This window comes from Oncorhynchus keta, chromosome 35, assembly GCF_023373465.1.
Source record: "Oncorhynchus keta strain PuntledgeMale-10-30-2019 chromosome 35, Oket_V2, whole genome shotgun sequence".
In the NCBI taxonomy this organism is placed as follows: Eukaryota; Metazoa; Chordata; class Actinopteri; order Salmoniformes; family Salmonidae; genus Oncorhynchus; species Oncorhynchus keta.
In genome coordinates, this window is record NC_068455.1 from 36696662 (window position 1) to 36713968 (window position 17307).

A 17307-nucleotide genomic window follows, 5' to 3' on the forward strand; every position below is an offset into this window, starting at 1 on the left:
CAAATAAATGTTCAAAAGCCCCCCGCGGACCCTTCAGACTCCACGCCAATCACACCCCAACAACTATATAGTATCAGTTTTATACGTCTGAAAAGTAGTATGGAGCTATGGCTCAGGGTATGTGTTTCTTCAACCTATGCAATGTATTCTCAGTGAATTTGGTGATGATTTTTTCCCCCTGTTCAGATAAATTAGTAATTGAAGTTGTTGGGTTTATGTCCCATTCTACATCCTGATATTACCACTAGATGGCGCTGTTTCAGGTGATTTAATCTATGGACAAGGTATTAGAGAAATCCAGGCGTTGGTTTTTTTGTCCACTGTTTCAAATGAAATCTTTTTAGCATTTGAGGCACAAAGCGGAATACGTGGAATGGTGTCAAATACAGTACATCAAACAGGGTTTCCATGTGTTTGAAGCCATTCCATTTGCTTCGTTCCAGCCATTATTATGTGCAGTACTTCCCTCAGCAGCCTCCACTGATAAAAATGTATTTTGTAACTCAATGATATTACTTATATTAATATGGATATGAAGCATACCTAATATAGGTATCATTGATTTACATTGGATTTGTGCAGCAAATGCTAAAAAGTTAGCATTTGAAACAGTCCAAGGCATGGATTTCTGTCCCAGGGGCATAAATTTGGTTTTAGAAGTGATGGGGACAGAATTATTATTAATATTTATTTAAATTTTTTAGGGGGCAATATTGCAGATAGATGGTGGCTTCAATCAATGTAATTGTCTGCATCACTTCCAATCCCCTATATATTTCTTTGTAAATATATTTAAAAATATATAATTTCCTTTTCCCCTAATACCATCTCTCCCCTAATTGGAGTAAACTAACAACACTTAAGCCTCTATTTACAGTTTATACATACTATATACATTTTACAGCCACAGTATATTTTACAATAGTTATCTTTTGTTTGTTTTTAGTCCCAGCTTCACTCAACCCCTCCCATCTTTCTCTGAACACCATCCAGTTTTGATTTCTATTTGTCATATATTTTTCAAATGCGCTGTGATGTTTCACAGAAGTTCTAAACCTTTCTATTCTCATAGATTCTACATATTGTAAATTTAAATTTAAAAAATTAGCTCAGAGTATTATTATATTATTGATCGATTGACTATGACTTTTTAAATCACCCAGCAGTGCTATTTGCAAAGGTGTACATCATTTGCAAAGGTGTACATAACAAGAAGAGGGTCTGGGGTTCCTCCCATTTTGGGGGGCATCTAAAGCACATTTCCTGCATTTCTACACAATTTAATATGACCCATGGCCCTTCTAGCCACCTTTATTTAGAACAGCAAAAAGTAAGCAAAAATGCCCACAGTCATCAAGCTAGGTAAGAGACCTTTAACCTTTAACCAATAGCCTAACAATATCCTAACAATAGCCTAACAATATCCTAACAGTAGCCTAACAAATGAACAACTCTTACAAATAAAGTAAAAATACTTAACTTTTAATGGTTTTTAAGACATCCTCTATATCAAATTTCAGCCAGACCACCCAGCCAACCAGAGCCGCCTTCACGCAACCCCCACCAGTCTAGTCAATAACTGAACTCTCTCACCAACATCCTTACCATTTTCTTTTATGTCTCAGTCTCAATGGAAAGGTTTGGAAAACAAAAGTTGAATGAAAACACACATGCATCTACACATTAACACACAGGAACAGTACACCCTCCATATAATTCATATCATAGGCCTAATAGTACTGTAGACCTCTTTTAATTTGCACACAATATAGCTGGGTCGCCCCGTCTTGCCCTTCGGGGCTCACGGCCCTGTAGCGCCCCAACCCAAGACAACCCAACTCATCTTTAGGATCTTAGTGAAACATTCATTATTGGTTTCAGGTGTGTTAGACCAAGGCCAGAGTGACAAGACTACAGCAGACCCCCAAGGCCAGGACTGAGAAGCCCAGCAGCTAGGGATTGTCTAAATAGGTATCTCCCCTGACGTCGGCATGTTTTCAATACAGACTCCTTTTGTCATACAGAATTCCATATAAGGCATCCAGACCTTATGAAAGATGCAGAGTATACCCTTATTCTTATAACAAATCTAGTGATACTGTACATAACTTGACATTTCTTCCATACATTGTGGGAGGATAGCCATCCTTCCAATTAATGGCAATGCATTTATTAGCTACTATAAATGCTAGGTTACACAGTTTCTTCTGATAACAGTCACCAGTATCAACATTTCCAAGCAAACAAAAACAGGGAGAATGGAGAATCTGTAGACATAATGAGATTAAAGAAAATACTCTTTGCCAGAATTCCTCCAGCCTTCACAAGACCACAACATATGCAAATACAGTGCATTCAAAAAGTATTCAGACCCCTTGACTTTTTCCCCCCAAAATTACATTATAGCCTTATTCTAAAATGGATTAAATATTACATCAACCTACACACAATACCCCAGGATTTTAGAAATACCTTATTTACATCAGTATTCAGACCCTTTGCTATGAGACTCGAAATTGAGATCAGGTGCATCCTGTTTCCATTGACCATCCTTGAGATGTTTCTACAACTTGATTGGAGTCCACCTGGGGTAAATTATAATGATTGGACATGATTTGGAAAGGCGCACACCTGTCTACATAAGGTCTCACAGTTGACAGTGCATGTTAGAGAAAAAACCAAGCCATGAGATCGAAGGAATTGTCTGTATAGTGGTCCGAGACAGTATTGTGTCGAGGCAGAGAACATAGTGGCCTCCTTCATTCTTAAATGGAAGAACTTTGAAACCATCAAGACTCTTCCTAGAGCTGGCCTCCTGGCCAAATTGAGCAATCGGGGAGAAGGGCCTTGGTTAAGGGAGGTGACCAAGAACCTGATGGTCACTCTGATAAAGCTCCAGAGTTCCTCTGTGGAGATGGGAGAACCTTCCAAAAGGACAACCATCTCTGCAGCACTCCACTCATCAGGCTTTATACTAGAGTGGCCAGATGGAAGTCACTCCTCAGTAAAAAGGCACATGACAGCCCGCTTGGAGTTTGCCAAAAGTCACCTGAAGACTTCAAACCATGAGAAACAAGATTCCCTGATCTGATGAAACCAAGATTGAACTAGGGCTACAACTTCAACTTCCGGTGAAATTGGATGGCGCGCAATTCATATAAATAATCATAAAAATGATGGATATTAAACATTCAGGTACATATGAGTGTCTTATCGGTTAAAAGCTTAAAGTCTTGTTCATCTAACTGCATTGTCCGATTTACAATAGGCTTTACAGCGAAAGCATGCCATGCAATTGTCTCGCTCTCGCGACTCCTTGTGGCGGGCCGGGTGCCTGCACGCTGACTCTGGTCGCCAGCTGGACGGTGTTTCCTCCGACACATTGGTGCAGCTGGCTTCCGGGTTAACCGAGCAGTGTGTAAAGAAGCAGTGCGTCTAGGCAGGGTCATGTTTTGAAGGACGAATGGCTCTCGACCTTCGCCTCTCCCAAGTCCGTAGGGGAGTTGCAGTGATGGGACAAGACTGTAACTACCAATTGGGGAGGAAAAGGGTTAAAAAAAATAAAAAAATAAAAAAAGATTGTCTGGGATCCAACTTTGCACAAGTGGGTTGACAAAACTGAACCCAAGGCTGAGATTTTCAATTAAATCTAAATGAGTGAATGACCAATGTATTTAAACTGTGATAATGTTTCTAACAATTTTTAAAATGTGTTGAGTTGTTTTACAGAACAAGCTTGTACCACCACCTCCACCGATGGGGGTGTATGGAAATGTGATGCACACAAAATGTATGGTCGCATTTGTGTTTATGTATTGTTTATTTTTATTTTGGAAGAATGCTTTTACTGAAAGGTCAGTCCTCCAAGGTTTTGCCATTGAGATGCATTTATACTACTGTTGGCCAGTAGGGGGCAGTGAGACGTGTTCGCTTCACACTGGGACCATATGCGATCCTGCACCTGTGTGTTCTCATAATTGAGAAAACCTTTGAAAGAGAAACCACTTTCTCCTATTTTATCATGTATCCTGTGTTACAAGTCAGAAAAGTGCAAAAATACACTGAATACCACAATATAGTTTTGTAACTTGTCTGTTGAAGTGAAAAAATGCACTGAATACCACAATGTAGTTTTGTAACTTGTCTGCTGAAGTGAATGTAATGGTTTTGAACAACATACTAATTGTGTAACTTCGTACTAGACAGAAAATGCATGTCGAGTGTGAAATGAAATGATGGCGGTGCATTCCATTGATCTAGAAAAAAAAAGATTAACTCCTGAACATTTGTATTTTTGAAAAAGACACTTCTGACAATATCCTCAGGGATTAGAGAATTTTATGTTGTAACTGTGATGTTTAAGAACTCTGTAATTGATGTACTGTAAATGTTAGGAATGTTAGTGGTAAGCTTTAGAAAAGTGTCTAGCTCGGGTTAGCTGTTTGCTAGCTCTGGTCAGTTGGTTGCTAGCTTCAGTTAGCGCTATGCTAGCTTGTTCAGTCATTTTCCAATAATTAGCATTAATGTCATAAGTCCTATGTTTTCGATGTTGCGCAGAGGTATAATTTGTTGCCATTATTTTTGTAGCCGGTCCTACTACTTGCAAGAGGCCCGCGGGCATACATATACCCAAAGTATATTCACACTAGGTAAGACCTGGGCGGACCACCCCCTGTATTTTGGTTAGTGCACCAGGTGGTGCTAAATTAGGTAAGTAGTGGGTAGGCAGGTTATTTTTTATTTTTTATTTTAATTTTACCTTTATTTAACCAGGCAAGTCAGTTAAGAACATATTCTTATTTTCAATGACGGGTTAACTGCCTGTTCAGGGGCAGAACGACAGCTCGGGGGTTTGAACTCGCAACCTTCCGGTTACTAGTCCAACGCTCTAACCACTAGGCTACGCTGCCGCCCCAAGTTATTTGGGAGAGGGCTTTGATATTTACTTTCTTTGCTTTGGTTCCGTCCAGCCCCTTTTCCCCGTGTGATGGAATAAATTCCTTATAAACGGTACCACTCTCTGCCTTTGTCATCCTTATTCACACCTACAGTCCCATACCTCTTGGAAGCCATTTCCTGAAAATACACACTCAAATAAACTAACTACAACACAGAAACGGGGGAACGTAACAATTACGTTACAGGTCAGGCAAACGACAGGTCAAGGGCAGGCAAAAGTCAGTAGTCCAGAACAGAGTCCGAAAGGTACAGAACGGCAGACAGGCTCAGGGCAAGCAAAAGTCAGTAATCCAGGGTGGTGAGACGAGGTACAGAACGGCAGGCAGAATGGTCAAAAACGAGGAAAGCTAGAAACCAGGCACTAGCGACAGACACGCACGAGAAGACCGCTGGTAGGCTTGATGAAACAAAATGAACTGGCAAACAAACAAACAGAGAACACAGGCATAAGTACACTGGGGATAATGGGGAAGATGGGCGACACCTGGAGGAGGGTGGAGACAAGCACAAAGACAGGTGAAACTGATCAGGGTGTGACAAATATTATGAACTCAATGCATGAAACTCAAACTCATGTGCATGCTGAAGTTGGGCATCTTTCAAAAAAGTATTTTATTTAAATGACATGTCATTACAAAAACCTTGACATAAAAAGGACACATTTCATTTGCCACAAACCAAATGATTTGGCCTCAGTACTAAATGCTGTAACAAGCAGTACATAACTAATACATACAGCAGTTAGTAGCAGCATTACCTAACAATCCACATGGGCTATATTCCCTTAAAAATGCACACATAACAATTGTTATCTAAGAAAGCAGTGAAGTTGATTTCATCGACATGAAAACAGAATAGAATTTGTTTAAAAAATATATATACATAATTTCAAGTACAACATTCTATCGTATAATGTTTAGATATGTATATTGTTTCAGTTGGACGAAAACACAATGGTCAACTCAGCCTCCTGCTCAATAGAGAGGAGCCAAATGACTTTCTCTTGTCTCAATATCCCCCCTCTCTCTTTCCGCCTCAGGGTACTTAAATTGAACTTTTACACAGAGCACCTCTGACCCATAGAACACTACCATGGTTGGCAGCTTGTTTGATTAATGTTCCCTGTTAGTGTCTCTGGCTCTATCAGCTTTCCCCTCCATTTTGAAAGGCTGTTGTGCTGCTGATTGTGGATTTCTTAAGCTCTATCCTCATGGACTGGCTCTCTGCTCTCATTCCTCCAAACATCCCCAGAACTCCCAGCATGGTTTTGCCCGTCTTCAGGCTCTTGGAGATGGGGATACGGGTGAGCCCTGCCCGGGATGGGTGGGCATCATGCCCAGGCTGGGATATACAGGGATAGGATAGAGAGAGGATAGAAAGTGGCAAGGGTGAGAGGAGAGGAGGCCACAACAGAGAAAAGGGTAGAAGAAAATGAGCAATTACGAAGGGGGAAAATATTTGACAACATTTCCCTTCAAGAACATTTACTATATGACCTGTAAATATTTAGTCCTTCTTTCAAGACCAAGTGAAGGAGTACTGTTTCTGTCAGACTATCCATCCGCCCAACAAAGACGGGACTGCTCAGTGAGACGCCACTGTGTCTCCCATCAATACGCTACGTAACAGAAAGGAAAGTACATGTCCACAATCTTTCAAAATGATTATTTTGCCAGTTCATAAACATAATAATCTCATACATTTCCTTTAATTGGGGGTGAAGAGGGTTAATACAACATCAAAATGTATAAGCTTGAATGAGTGAGTTACAGGTTAACATAACACCCAGGGGTATTATATTACATATATTATTATTATATTATTTGTGTTCTGAGGAGACTCACCACAGCTTGTGTTGACCTGGCAGGGGTGGACGTGACTGGAGTGATAGTGATGCTGCTCATCACTTTACTGGGTGTGGTTTTGAGGGCTGTAGTGCAGTGACGAGGGGAGCGCAACACTGTGCCCGTGGATAACGTCATTTCTCTGTTACACTCCGTTGCCACGCCGACAGGCCTAACCACCACCTTGGGGCCTGTGTTGTCGTTGTTGTTGTGGCCCTCAGAGGGGCTCTTATGGAACTGGGAGCCATGCAGGTGGATGTGGATCTTATTGTCCTCTGTGGTGGTGATGATACTGGTGTTGGAGTTGTACTTCCTGATCTGCGTGGGGACCATCTGTTTCTCAGGGGTGACCTTGAACATTGCCCGGGCCATGGTCATCTCATGGAGCTCTGGGGAGGCGGACATGTTGGACAGCATGGATGTGCTGACCTTCATGATGGATATAGGTGACATGGGCCTGCCTGAGGAGGAAGAGGAGGAGGAAGATGAGGAGGCCCTGCTGCACTCTGGTGACTTGGCCCTGGAGATGGTGGTGATGCTGACTGGGGACTTGGCCATCTCTGGTCCCCCTGGCCTGGCGCTGGCTCTGCCCCTTGAAGAGGTGGTGGTGTGGGTGGGAATGATGGTAATCCGAGACTTCTGGTGGACCTGTAGGGTGGAGCTGGAGTAAAGGTCCTCAGCAGTGGGACTGCTGATCTCCAGGGTAGCCATGCTGTTCTGGTGGTCTGGGGTCACTCTGATGCGTAAAGGCTGCCCTTCCTTTTGGGACATGGTTAGCTCAGAATGCATGGATTCACTGTTGATACCCACAGACCTGTCCACATTACCACCCTGAGGAATATTTTCCCTCTTCCGCATCGAGGGAATCCAAGACTTCTTCATGCTGAGGTCAGTTGCAGCAGACAGTGAGAAGTGTTCTTGATCACCAGCTTTCTCTGTGGGTTTCTTGAGGCACTTCTGTTGAAGGTTACTCATGATGTGATTCTCTTCCTGGACAGACTTCCGGATGAACACAGCTGGGGTGTCCTCTTCTGCCATCTCAGTGGCCAGTGCATCAGTCTGCACTCCAGTGGACGCCATTGCGATGTCCACCATCCTCCTCCCATTCAGGCTGGGTCGTAGAGTGCGGCTGTGGCGCTTGGTCACCTCCAGCTCTTTGGTGAGGTGGAGGACCTCAATGCTCATCTTGTTCTTCTTCTCCTTTTCCTCTATGAACCTCTGCTGGAGGAAGGAGTAGTTCACTTCGAGCTGAGAGAGCTGGTCTTTTTTGTTCATCAGCTCATGGATCTTCTCCTTGAGGGCTACTATGTCATTCTGCAAGTCTCTGGTTTTGGCCTCTTCTGTCTTGTAGCGCTGTCGTAGGTCTACTTCTTGGCTCTCCACCTCTCCTTTCTCTATGCCTTTATTCAGGGCAATCTGACTCTTCATCTCCTCCACCTGCTGGGAGAGAATGTGGGCCTTGTTTTGTTCTGTCAGGAACTTTTTCTCCAGCAGGTCATACTGATCCTCTGTCTTTATCAAATCTCCCTCCACAACTTCCAGCTGCTTGAGGCGGTTTTTTAATTGCTCTATTTCAAATGTTAGCTCCTCCACCCTGTTGTACTCTTTCAAACCCCCATCTGACAATCTTCCCAGTTCCCTCTTTGCTATGTTATGTTTGCCTATATTTCCTTCCTCCTCCAATCCATCCAACCTCTTGTTCATTTGGCTGACTTTGTAGCTAAGATCCTTGCTCTTTTCCATTTCACAAGCAAGCCTAGTACTAAGCTCTCCTTTCTCTCTGGTGAGGGTCCCTACCTTGGCTTCCATCTCTGATTTCAACTTCAGGAGCTTTTTACTCTCCTCTATTAAACTCTCAGTCACTTCCATAACCTTGCCCTGCTCAGCCTTGAACATCTTACTCAAATCACAATTATTGTCCTCGAACTTCATTCTCTCCATCAAATTGTTCCTCTCATCAACCATTACCACAGTGAATGACTTCATCTTCGCCAGGTCATCTTTAAGGCTCTGCTCAGTCTTTTCCAGTCTCAGCTCAGAAGATTCCATCTCTTTCATGCGTATCTTAACTGCTACCAGTTCATCGGTGAGCTCCTTCGACATGCCCTTCCCTCTCTCCAGAGTGGAGTGTAACTGGGAGCACTCTGCCTTGCTGGCGTCGAACTCCCCCTCTAGTCTCTCCAGCTTCACCATCCTTCTCTGGAGCTTCTCCACCTGCAGTTTGAGTTCTTTCCTTTGGCTCTCCTCTTCCTGCAGCCTCTTCCTCATCTCTCTGTACTGGACCTCTGTCTTGGTGATTTCCTCGTCTTGCCCTTTCATCTCAAATACCTGTTTGCGGAAGTTCTCCAGTTCTGTCATTAGGTTAGAGTTCCCACACTTCCCTTTGCTGGTCTTATCCCTCAGCTCGTGTAGCTCCTTTTCTGACCTCCTCAGTGCTACGTTGCTCTCCTCCAGCTCCTCCAGTTTGTGGGTGAGTCCAGACAGCTTGGCATCCAGCTGGCGGTTCTGGAACTCCTGGCTGACCATCTTGGCTGTCATCTCCTCTTGCTCCTGGATGAACTTGGCCTGGTGTTCCTTCAGCTTGCCCTCCGAGCTCAGCGCCCTCTGGCAGTCCTCCTGTGCTCGGCAGCTGGTGTCGTTCAGGGTCTGCTCCCTCTCCTGCAGCTGCTGGTTCAGCTCCTGGACCCTCTGGCTCTGCTGGTCCATCTGCTCCAGGTGGAGTTGCCGCTCATCCACCAGCATCAGGGCAAAGGACTTCAGTTTGACCAGCTCCTCTCTTACCTTCTCCAGACACTTGGCGTGCTCCTTCTCTTTACGCACCTGGCAGGCTTTCTCATCCTCCAGCAACCTCTTCAATCTATGAAGAGAGAACAAAACAATAGATGAAGGATAAGTAAGGATGTGTGTAATGTTTTGCTGCACTGTACATCCTGGAAGTAGCAGTGTTTCATATGGTGTATTACAAAGAAAAATATAATTTCTAAATGTTTCACTTTAGCCGAGCTTGATACTTTGTATCACAAGCATGTTTTGAATTTCTACAGAAACGTCAAACCATAGAACATTTGATTCACATGACAGAAGTGATTGAACTCATCATACAGTAAGCTGCCATGAAAGGTACAGTGTTTAAGATACAATTTATTTGCAATATATAACTACTGGTATTCACTGCTGCAACATACTCTTTGTGATGAATGCATGCATACATCAATCGAAAGATATACATTCTTTTCTCATGCTCCCAATTAATGAACCTGTTAGATGTTAAATGAACACAGAGGAAATCAAGCTCTATTACTGCATAATGGATGGTCAGGATAACGTCTCTGATCTGTTCAGTCTCTGATCGGATCCATCATTGTGGTTCCCTGTGAACATTTTTTAAATGTATCCTGCTTTATCCTGATTCTCTTTGGTTCAGCTCACCATGCCTCTCACACTTCATTTGGCAAATAACTGCAGCACACTGAAAGAGGTAGTACACTAGGAAAAATTGCCCAAAACTCCCTCACTGTTTTCCATCCTTGCTTCTGGAATTAAGACTGAGAACTGAGATTTTGACTAAACCGCCAGTGAGCAATCTCTTTTTCTCTCTGCTTCTTTTTCTGCTGTGCATGTCCATATGAGGAATCTCAGCAGACAGAGAAAGCCAGTAACAAGTTACATACAAAATACACTGAATGCATAGTTGTCTTGGGAACATTCCATCTTTTGCCTGAAGTGCACACTTTATATAAAAATACAGTACATCTCACACTGAGCTGCAATATCAAGCGAGAAACACGTTCCGGCGACAGTACATATCATGTCAGCAGAAACAGCTGAACTCTAAACAACTTAGACACCATTCAAAACTTACCCACTATTCTTGATGCATTACAGGAGAGTCCATGTCTAACATGTTTGCCATAGTAGATGATCCAATCCACAAGTTCAGAGTTGGCATAGACCCCCTTTTACACTGGAACTCTACCATCACATTCCAAGCCTGTCATCAGGACACAATGAAAGGTGAATAAAAATGGTGTGTAGCACCGGACCTTCAGCTAGTCACCTCGCCCATATTCGGCAGGCAGAGCTCTGTGGGGTTCTGGTTTGGACTGTGAGAGGGTGGGAGGGACCCTGGCCAGAGGAGGGCGTTCTCTACACTCCTCCTCAATTTGTTTCCCCCTTTTTTGTGTTCACTTACAGGCATTGCGGAGCTTGTTTCAAGGGAAAGGGCTCCTACACACAGGCTGTCACAATAGCCTATTTACACAAGTAATTCAGACACACAGTACATCTTACTCAGTCATGTCTCCATTATTGAAGTTACTTCTTCTATTAATTAAGGTGGTTTCTATAGAGACAGCTCTGTTTTGGCTAAGCCAAATTATGTTAATGGAAAACAATGCAAAGTACCCACATGAAAAAAATACTATAGTATACTGTGGTCAAAATACTGTAGTATTACTATATGTATACACTATAGTACACTGTTTCTGCAGACTTTACTGTGGTATTCACTGTTGTCTTCTTGCGGACATGACTGTAGAATACTATAGTATTCACTATAGTGTTTTTGCACACTTGACTGTACTATAGTATTCAATATTTTTGCATACATGACTGTAATATACTATAGTATTCACTGAAGTGTTTTTGCAGACATGACTGCAATATATTTTAGTATTTACTGTAGTGTTTTTGCACACTTTACTGTAGTATTCAATGTCATTTTTTTGCGGACATGGTTGTAGTATATTGTCAGGGCCGGCTTTAGCCTTTTGGTGGCCCTAAGCGAGATTTGGTTGACGGCGGAGAGAAAAATGCACATTTTAAAGTTAATTTCCTGCAATTCTACCAGAGAAAGTTTTAAGCAGGTTTTTGTTCCGGTTCTACACATTTTGCCATGACTTATGCAATGTTAATGATATACAATATGAGCAATAGTGAATAACAAAATCAATGGGGGCCCCGTGGAGGTTAGGGACCCTGGGCAATTGCCCTACATTTATTTTTTCTAGTATTTTTTCTATGTTTTGTCATGTTATTTTTGGCTCATTTGATCCCATATTCACTTTTTGCTATTTGTACAGCCGGTCCTGGAATCCCCTGAAGCTTGTCTGTGTGCGTTGTACAGCAGATCAACCGACATCTTCGTGTTCATCAGTCTCCCTTTTAGTTTTTGGTGACATATTGCTTTGTAACGGTTCAGTCTGGACAGTTGGTTTTGTGAGAAGACCTCTTCGGAGTCAGGACGTCCACGACAGAGTCCAGACGACTGCCGTAAAGCGTGTGGATGTCGTAGAGTCAAACAACCGATTCCGTCACGTTCCTGAGAGTCTCCCCTTTTCATATTGGTGATATATTATTCGATATTGGTTTGGGTTTTACAGACCGATTTCATGTCCATTTTCTTGTCCGGATCCTCATGTGTAGAAAAAGTCAGCTTTCGCAAACCCCATGTTATGGAGTGGGCGCAAGTAGAAAGAGGGGATTGAGCTGCTGACTCTAAAAGAAACGGTAAGTCTCTAGCATAAACACACAGGATGCTATTCAAAATGATGCTGAAGAGCATCATTTGACTTTATGGTTAACTGGAGTCCCACAGTAGATGCACATCACCATAACCCTCACTCAAACCTCAATTTTTTACATTTAACCAGGCAAGTCAGTTAAGAACAAATTCTTATTTACAATGACAGCCTAGGAACACTGCCTTGTTCAGGGGTAGAACAACAGATTTTTACATTGTCAGCTCAGGGATTTCATCTAGCAACCTTTTGGTTACTGGCCCAACACTCTAACCACTAGTCTACCTGCCGCTCAATCAGTTAGTCTTGTAACTGAAGAATATTGTGTCACTGGCTAGGAAACAAAGTTTTGGTCAAGGTTTCCCTGGGCACCCTTATTATGGAAGGAAATGTATAAAAGCCCCCCTTGGTCATGTTCCGGTGAGAGCTGTGTGTGTGTGTGTGTGTGTGTGTGTGTGTGTGTGTGTGTGTGTGTGTGTGTGTGTGTGTGTGTGTGTGTGTGTGTGTGTGTGTGTGTGTGTGTGTGTGTGTGTGTGTGTGTGTGTGTGTGTGTGTGTGTTGTATGGTGGGTTACTTCTGTGGGCAATAATTTTGTGCCCATGCTGTCGTGAAGAAATGGTTGGCATGTGGTTCATTTGTTCTGAATAGTATGTGTTGAGTTTTGACCATTCGTGAATGTATTCGTGTGACAATATTCAACATTATGTAAAGCCACTACAATAATGTCCATTTTGTTTTCAATCGGTTTGTTTGGAGTGGCTTTGCTGGTTTGAGGTCCAGGCAGTTTATTGGCAGCTCCCTCCAATTAAGTGACTGTCTTTAAGTAAAGTAATTTGTATTTTAAAAATATCTATTGATGTAAATGCAGTAGTTAATGGTTTATTGTATACCATCAGTAGTGCAGTATTCTTTGTCATCGTTATCAATCATCTTGTGAACTTGGTCAGCTGGATCTCTGTGAAAGCACTGTGGCATTTCAGAAAGCTACCTAGTGGAAATCATTTTGGTGTGTTCCTGTTAATGTTATTTCCGTATCAAACAAGCAAACCCCATCCTCTAAGCTTTAAAAAACCTTGCTTGTTCTTTACCTGCCTATGTACTGTTTCTCTTTTAATGGGCCTAGAACCTGTCTGGTCCGTTGCATTCCTCAACTGTTGAATTAACTCAATAGTTGTCACGCCTTGGTCTTAGTATTTTGTATTTTCTTTAATTATTTGTTCAGGCCAGGGTGTGACATGGGGTTATTGTATTGTCGTATTGGGGTTTTTGTAGGCATTGGGATTGTGGTTGATCAGGGGTGTGTCTGGTATAGGCTTGGCTGCCTGAGGCGGTTCTCAATCAGAGTCAGGTGATTCTCGTTGTCTCTGATGGGGAACCGTATTTAGGTAGCCTGGGTTTCACTTTGTATTTCATGGGTGATTGTTCCTGTCTCTGTGTAGTTTCACCAGATAGGCTGTATTAGGTTTCACGTTCCGTTTGTTGTTTTGTATTTGTAATAGTTATTTCATGTATCGCGATCTCTTCATTAAAGACATGAGTAACCACCACGCTGCATTTCGGTCCGACTCTCTTTCAACAAACAAAGAACGACGTTACAATAGGTGGCATGTCGGGAACCTGTGTCTTATGGTTGAGGTGTTCCCCTCATTAAACGGTAACTGGCATAGTCTTTTAGATGGCAGGTACAATATACTAGTTATGTCAACGAAACACTAGTGAATACTACAGCATAACACAGGCATGTCTGCAAAAACACAACAGTAAATATTACAGGCATGAATACTATGAATATACTACAATACAACATTATTTAGAGCATAGTATTTTTACATGTGAGTAACGAGTTTAAAATGTACACTGAAGAAAAATATAAATACAACATGAAACAATTTCAAAGACCATGTACAGTTTAAATAAATAATTTAGGCCCTAATCTATAATTCACATGACTGGTAATAGATATGCATCTGTTGGTCACAGATACCGTTTTTTAAAAGTAGGGGGCGTGAATCAGATCAGAAGGGGCGTGGATCAGAACCATCTGATGTGACCACCATTTTCCTCACGTAGCGCGACACATCTCCTTCGCATAGAGTTGATCAGGCTGTTGATTGTGGCGTGTGGAATGTTGTCCCACTCCTCTTCAATGGAAGTTTCTGGATGTTGGTGGGAACTGGAACATGCTGTCGTACGCGTCGATCCAGGGCATCCCAAACATGCTCAGTGGGTGACATGTCTGGTGTGTATGCAGGCAGTGGAAGAACTGGGACATTTTTTATTCTTGAAATGTACCCCTTTTTCTCCCCAATTCCGTGGTATCCAATTGTTTTAGTAGCTACTATCTTGTCTCATCGCTACAACTCCCGTATGGCTCAGGAGAGACGAAGGTTGAAAGTCATGCGTCCTCCGATACACAACCCAACCAAGCCGCACTGCTTCTTAACACAGCGCGCATCCAACCCGGAAGCCAGCCGCACCAATGTGTCGGAGGAAACACCGTGCACCTGGCAACCTTGGTTAGCGCGCACTGCGCCCGGCCTGCCACAGGAGTCGCTGGTGCGTGATGAGACAAGGACATCCCTACCGGCCAAGCCCTCCCTAACCCGGACGACGCTAGGCCAATTGTGCGTAGTCCCACGGAAGTCCCGGTCACGGCTGGTTACGACAGAGCCTGGGCGCGAACCCAGAGTCTCTGATGGCAAGCTGACGCTGCAGTACATCACCCTTAACCACTGCGCCACTCGGGAGGCCCTCGAACTGATACATTTTCAGCTTCCAGGAATTGTGTACAGATTCTTGGAACATGGGGCCGTGCATTATCATGCTGAAACATGAGGTTATGGCGGCAGATGAATGGCATGACAATGGGCCTCAGGATCTCACCACGGTACTTCTGTGCATTCAAAATGCCATTGATAAAATGCAATTGTGTTCTTTGTCCGTAGCTTATGCCTGCCCATACTGTAACCCCACCGCCACCATGGGGCAGTCTGTTCACAATGTTGATATCAGCAAACCGCTTGCACACACAACGCTGTATACGTGGTCTGCGGTTGTGAGGCCGGTTGGACGTACTCTGTTTGGAGGCGGTTTAGAGAAATTATCATTAAATTATCTGGCAACAGCTCTGGTGGACATTCCTGCAGTCAGCATGCCAATTGTACGCTCCCTCAACTTGAGACGTGTGGCATTATTGTATGACAAGACTGCACATTTAAGAGTGGCCTTTTATTGTCCCCAGCACAAGGTAAACCTGTGTAATGATCATGTTTTTTTATCAGCTTCTTGATATGTCACACCTGTCACGAGAAATACTCACTAACAAGGATCTAAACACAATTTGTGAAATAATCTTTTTGTGCATATGGAACATTTCTGGGATCTTTTATTTCAGCTCATGAAACATGGGACCAACACTTTACATGTTGTGTTCATATTTTTGTTCAGTGTATTTCCATTGTGGTCCTGTTTCAAACATAGCTGCGTTTACACAGACAACCCAATTCTGTAGTATAGTATTCTACACAGTACACTAGAACATTTTAATGTAAGCACTACATGGTCAAGGATACTAGTGTATAGTATTCTACAGCACAAACTATTATAGTAAGTATTACAAGATCTAGGGATATTACAGTGTGTAGTATAAAATTCTCCAGTATACTTCAACATTCTATAGTAAGCACTACACGATCGAGGGATATTACAGTGTCTAGTATAGAATTCTCCAGTATACTTCAACATTCTATAGTAAGCACTACACGATCGAGGGATATTACAGTGTCTAGTATAGAATTCTCCAGTGTTATTATTATAATAAAACTGGAGTGACACCTCAAGCACTGCAATGTAGCGCCTTAGACTGCTGTGCCACTCGGGAGGCCCCAGTATACTCCAGTATTTCCACAAAATTCTTTAGTAAGCTCTAATCAATCGAGGGATACTACAGTGTATAGTATAGAATTCTACAGTATACTACAAAAGTCTATAGTAAGCACTAAACGATCAAAGGATACTACAGTGTGGAATACAGGATTCTACAGTATATTACAGTTTACTACAGAATTCTATAGAAATCTAGAGTAAGTACTCTAGTATTTAATAATTTATGTGGGTAGCCTGTGGTCAATCTCCTAATACCCCTCCCTATAGACAGGAAATGATCTGGTCAGACAGGAAGCTATAAACTCAGTGGTATAGGAGAGAGGACGGTGAGTCTGTCTGCTGTAGTGTCACCTTGGGAGAAGTGGATCAGTGGTCTGCTCGGTGTAAACTGACGTATAATGGGGAAAACAGATAGGGATGAGCCAGTTCCACTCCCTGGAGGAGACTCTGTAACGAGTCAGATGTACAGACAGACAGGAACCCTGAAAATGCTTTTCTGAGGTGCTGAATGATATGGTGACCAAGTGGATCAGTACAGAGCATGGTTCCCCAACTGAATTTGGCCCACGGGCGGTTTTGTTCCAACCGCCAAATTTTCTGAGCAATTGTATTTATTTTGGGGATTTTTGGAGGGGTGCACATAAAAGACTGTAAAAACACCAGGAAATCAGGCCCAAGTGATCTTCATTTTCTAAATCTGTTGCCAAATATTCCCGCGCATAATAAAGAGAAACGTGATCGTATAAAAATTGTATGCAAATGTAGCCAGGTTGGAAATGATTGTTTTTGTCAAATATTATATCTGTTTGGGCTTCTTGCGGTCAATTTTCAGGCTACAAATGATTTGTAATTATGTTCTGGTCCCCGATCATCTGCTGAAGAAAAAAACGTGGCTGCATCTAGTTGATGATCCCTGGGATATAGACAGTAGGCCTAGTACTCTAAACCTTACAGACAAACAAACGTCCTTCTTCACCACAACAAACACAATTAAGGGCAATGTAATTCACTATCCCTTAGTTGACCTTAGTTGACCTCAATACAGAGGATGTGTTGAATTCAACATTACAGTAGTGAAGATCCTTAGTTTATGCTGTGAG

At 42.7% G+C, this 17307-nt stretch overlaps 1 protein-coding gene across 1 annotated transcript in view; it reads right to left on the reverse strand.

The window, feature by feature from the left end:
* Window positions 1–5553: 5553 nt before the first annotated feature.
* Window positions 5554–17307, reverse strand: part of LOC118368454 (filamin-A-interacting protein 1-like) — a 30558-nt gene continuing 18804 nt past the window's right edge. The window contains exons 5-6 of the mRNA XM_035752572.2: window positions 6804–9660; window positions 5554–6300 (exon numbers count right to left, since the gene is read on the reverse strand). Coding sequence (XP_035608465.1) covers window positions 6103–6300; window positions 6804–9660 — 3055 coding nt within the window. The 3' untranslated portion in view covers window positions 5554–6102. The remainder of the gene's footprint in view (window positions 6301–6803; window positions 9661–17307) is intronic.